This window comes from Gadus macrocephalus, chromosome 17, assembly GCF_031168955.1.
Source record: "Gadus macrocephalus chromosome 17, ASM3116895v1".
NCBI classification, from domain to species: domain Eukaryota; kingdom Metazoa; phylum Chordata; class Actinopteri; order Gadiformes; family Gadidae; genus Gadus; species Gadus macrocephalus.
This window is the reverse complement of record NC_082398.1, coordinates 6,587,822-6,592,821: the sequence shown is the minus strand read 5'-3', so window position 1 is coordinate 6,592,821 and position 5,000 is coordinate 6,587,822. Positions and strand designations below refer to the sequence as shown.

The 5,000-nt window shown below is 50.0% G+C and overlaps 1 protein-coding gene across 3 annotated transcripts in view; it reads right to left on the bottom strand.

Moving 5' to 3' along the window:
• Window positions 1–5,000, bottom strand: part of lrch4 (leucine-rich repeats and calponin homology (CH) domain containing 4) — a 35,484-nt gene that overhangs the window by 8,800 nt on the left and 21,684 nt on the right. For all 3 annotated transcript variants that reach the window (XM_060035731.1, XM_060035730.1, XM_060035729.1), the window contains exons 5-8: window positions 4,131–4,377; window positions 2,722–2,818; window positions 1,843–2,100; window positions 1,018–1,076 (exon numbers count right to left, since the gene is read on the bottom strand). In XM_060035731.1, coding sequence (XP_059891714.1) covers window positions 1,018–1,076; window positions 1,843–2,100; window positions 2,722–2,818; window positions 4,131–4,377 — 661 coding nt within the window. The remainder of the gene's footprint in view (window positions 1–1,017; window positions 1,077–1,842; window positions 2,101–2,721; window positions 2,819–4,130; window positions 4,378–5,000) is intronic.

The window sequence follows — 5,000 nt, the reverse complement described above, 5'->3', positions numbered from 1 at the left end:
GGTGTACGCGTTTGCCGATGTGCGCCGTTATGAAAACTTTAGAAATGCTGGCGAGTTATTAACGTGATCACCCCTTTATAAATCCTGGATGTAGTGATGTAGTGAAATGACATACCCTTCTTGGATATAGATAGGACTAGAACAACTGGATGGTATATCCACATATAAAAATCTCTGCTCAAAAGTCAAAGTTGGGTCCGCAGTCCTAGACTTTAACCATCTCTTGTCAACATCTCATTTCCCTTCATCAAATGAAGACCCCATTTGGAAAGGGACATCTTCACATCCGGCCCGGCAACCGTTGTCCAGAAGAGGCAGGAAGTTGAAATTGCAGAATAATTGAGCGATGCTAATCTGCCACGTTATACATTGCATGACTAGAATATCTACGCAATTCAGCGCGGTGGAGAATTGTAGTTTTTTTTAACTCAGGAGTCTCCCTATTTTCTGGTAGTGAAAGTTTTGAAGGGTGGTGAATGAGTAACACTGTATGTTCCGAACTGTATTGACTTTTCCCAGCTCTTCAAATACGGTGATAGAGAGAGGCCTTGAGTGCAACCGGAGGGAGGAAAAGAAAAAGATAACCCACAACAGATGAAAAGCTCTGTCATTCATGGACCGTCTTGCAGTGTACACAGTGCTGGTCATGAAAAACACACACACCAAAATGTAAGGTGGAACCCAACTGTCAACGTAGACCACAGCCTTCCCTCCCAACCAAGGGTTAGGCAACCCTTATTGTGATGTCATCCACTTCCGGTGGAACTTTTTTTGGTATTAACTTTCAGAAACTGCCAATTTCACAACAAGGGATTCAACGGAGAAGGGGGCAAACGGATGATTCATCATGGATTGGTTACACACACACACACACACACACACACACACACACACACACACACACACACACACACACACACACACACACACACACACACACACACACACACACACACACACACACACACACACACGTTAAAGTAAGGAAATAAATAACCCTAAAAGGAAACAGCCTACCTGCATGATGCAGCAGAGTCCTGGGTTTGGGATGCAGACAGCGCCTCCTTCTTTTCCATCTGTTGACAGAACAGACGGGGAATCATTAAACACTTCTTAAGGCGGTATCCACTGGTTGGCTCCAGGGCTCAGCCGTCCACGTGGTAATTTGGCACTGAAGACAGTGAGTAAAGCATCACGTCATCGATGGACCACTGGGCTCTGTATTGGTGTGAACCAAACCGGGGAAATGATTAACCATGGTGCCTTGGGCAGATGGATCCGACTGTAGATACTGGAGGATGCCAGACTACATCAACCTTTGTCAATATTTGCTGGATTTCCCGTATGCGAGAAGGGAGATTTCTCGCGCTCGAAAAAACAAATGAAAGCCGACTTGCCGACTTAGCGGTGTATACATAGGGCAGAGATGACTGGACTGCATCTTTATATAAAGCTTTCATCCAAAGCGCTTTACAATATTGCCTAACATTCACCAATTCATGCACACATTCACACACCGTCAGCGGCGTCAGCCACGCAAGGCGACAGCCAGCTCGTCGGGAGCAGTTAGGGTTAGGTGTCTTGCTAAGGGACACCCCAATACTCCTAGCTGGGAGGTGCCGGGGATCGAACTAGCAACCTTGCGGTTACCAGCCAGCCCGCTCTACCTCCTGTGTTGAAACAGTCCAGGAAGCACGATATACATCCAATGTAAACGCCAAAAGTCCCGGTTGAACTCGGGGCTCTCTCGTGTTCCCAACTGACTTGGGGATGAAGGGGAAGCGTTTGGGAAAGGCCTGAGAGAGTCTGAGCTCCCAGTGCGGAGGAGTGGTGTTGACATACCAGAGATACGGACACGAGAGTAGGGGTGGGGAGGTTGTCCTCGTCCTCCTCTTCCTCCGCCGTCACGCTGCTGTCGATGAAGTCCACCTGCTCCGCCTCGCCGTTCACCGGGGGGAGGGGGGCGAGGAGTCGACCCGCCGGGGCCCCCGGTCGTGACGGCGCCTCCGCCTCTTCCTCCTCCTCTTCCTCAGCCAGGTTCTTCTGGTCCCGGCCGACCTCGGCCACCCGGAGGGACCGCTCGGAGAAGTCGTCCGCCGACTGGACGTGAAGGAGCGAGGTTAGTGTTCGTGTGGTGGTCAGCTGGTTAGTTAAGCCGGGCCGCACACACACACACACACACACACACACACACACACACACACACACACACACACACACACACACACACACACACACACACACACACACACACACACACACACACACACACACACACACACACACACACACACACACAGCCATGCAGTTGTACCCTTTTAAAGCCTCCTCCCACTCCTCATTAGCCTCCATGGTTCACTGCTTTCAGGTCAGCCTTCTGCCCTGATGTTCCTGTGGTGTGATTGTCTCCAGGCCTATGTTTAGGACTGCTGGTGTACGTTTCCTTCGGTTCTTGTAATTTGTCAACCGCCTGCTTCAAGCTGACCCCATGAGGGACTATCAGTAGTATTTGGATTGTATTTGTAAATCCCACATTTTCATAAGTCATAAACCCCTCCTGATTGGATAGGAAAGCGGAGCAGGTTCACTCTGAGCTCATTCATTGGATGACGCAGAAGCGATTATGTACGGCTTGTTATATGCGTGACGAGAAAGGTTCGCCCTCCATAGACGTGACCGGGACACATGCTTGTGTGCACATGCTTTTTTCTCAAAACCCACCTCGTTCCCGGACCATCTTTTACTGCCGCTGTCCACACTGTTGAAGCCGGAATCCAGGCCTCCGAACTGACCCGAGAACAGCTCGTGATCCGAGAGGCTGGAGGGACACACACACACACACACACACACACACACACACACACACACACACACACACACACACACACACACACACACACACACACACACACACACACACACACACACACACACACACACACACACACACACACACACGGTTTAGTCGGTTCAGTAGACTACAGAGCACTGACTCACGCCTCTATCTCTCCCCATGAACCCCCGACCGTCCTCCAGTAACTTCTGCTTTTGGACAAATCACCCGTCAGGGCTCAGAATCTTTCATCAACCCGGGGCCGGATCTGTGTCACACAACACTCCTCCCACACGTTGCGTAAGGACGGCTGAACCGTCAGAAGAAAGACTCTTTTTGAACTTCCTATTCAAACCCTCAAGACACATCATTCCTCCTCCTTCAGACTTGTTTCCTCTACCGTCTCGCTTGAGTTTCCCCACCCCCCCCCCCCCCCCCCCGCCTCGCCTTCAACCTCCTTCTTCTCCACTTAAGACCGGGCCATAACTCAAGAGTAGCATCGTCTATAACGGCATCGCTCAGTGCTACTACAGCAAGAGACGATCAAGATCGAATTAATCACCGTGACGATGATGAAACACCCCCCCCCACCAAACCCAGGTCTATCACAACACGAGCTGTTGAAATTACAAGGGAGTTTATCTATCAGGGAGTATTGTAACTAAGCTTCACGGGCACCAAACGTCCCGCCCTCCGCGTTTGCCGTTATGTTTAGCAGAACGTCAACCCCTCCCCCCCCCTCCGTCCTGCCTGGTCTCGCTCGCTTCCGTACAGAAAGCCTTGGGTCACAGCGTTGATTTACTGTACTGTCAAAAAACGTAAAAAAAAACTTGTCAAAAAACGTAAAAAAAAAACAGCGCTTCTGGAAATACAGGCTTGTGGTGAGACTAACCGTGATTCAAATGGGACAATGGCTCCGGGGCCTACTTAAAACAAACTTATAATAATAGAGGCAGACTGACTTTATTTCCTCGAGCCGGTCTTGACTCGCTCTACGTAACGGACCATTCACTGGGACTGGGAACGGGAGCGCGCCACCTAAATAGCTAATTCTCCCCTAAATCAATGACTCCTTCCAACAGGAGTCTGAATTTGACTATTCTATTATTCCTTTATTTATTAAACTTTTTTTAATATCATGTCTTACAAGAGCCATGCACATTTTTTGTCCGTCGGTCCGTCTACTTCAGTGTCAAGTGCTGGATGCCAAGGCAAAAACCCCTGTGACTCCATTGATGCATTTGGCGGATAAAAGCGATTCTGATTCTGGGAGTCCAGCCGGGACGGCGCTCCTCACCAGCTGGTGAATCCGGTGGGCCTCATGTGGCGCTCCAGCTCCTCCTGGTTCCTCCGGCAGGCCTCCATGTTGAGGTACTTGAAGATGTGGTACTTGCCCTTGGAGCAGACCTGGGCGGGCGGCAGCTGCAGCGGGTTGCTGTCCAGCAGGAAGCTCTGCAGGTGGCGCAGGTGGCGGTAGCACACGGGCACGTGGGAGATGCGGTTGCACGACAGGTCCAGGCGCACCAGCGGCAGCTCGGAGATCTCTGGAGGAAAGCGAGACCGCAAAAGAGTTCAGACGTGGAGAGGGAGAGGGAGAGGGAGAGGGAGGCGGAGAGAGAGGTGGACGGGTGTCGAGACTTAAGCCGTCGCGGTTCATTATGCAAAATGGATGGATGATAAGAACGACATTTAGAGTGCATGGTACTGTACTGCGATGGGACACGGTTTAGACGAAAATGGGTCAGTAAGACAGGCAGAGTGTCATCAGGTCCTTTGGGATGCGTCTTGAGTCTTGAGCTTTTGGGTGTTCTTAATTCTTTTTGTTGTGCATCTGTCCTATTATATGCTTTTTAATCTATGTGAATCCGTGTATTTATTTCGATTTTCTTGACTATTTAGTTGTCATTTTTTGCAGTGATGCACATTGTGTCGCATCTGTATCTGAAACGGGCCACATGTTTGTGGCGACAGCTAGTAGCATACGCCCAGGTATATTATAAACCCAATTGGATTAGGTTTTGAAAACGCTCAGGCCAACCACGAACACATTGGTTGTTGTCGCTTTTAACTCGTAAAGCTTTCAAGCTCAAAGTACATGCAAATCATTTGACAGGTAGGGAACTGGAGGCGGTGCAAGTGAATGGGGGCGTGTGATTCATGAAGTTGC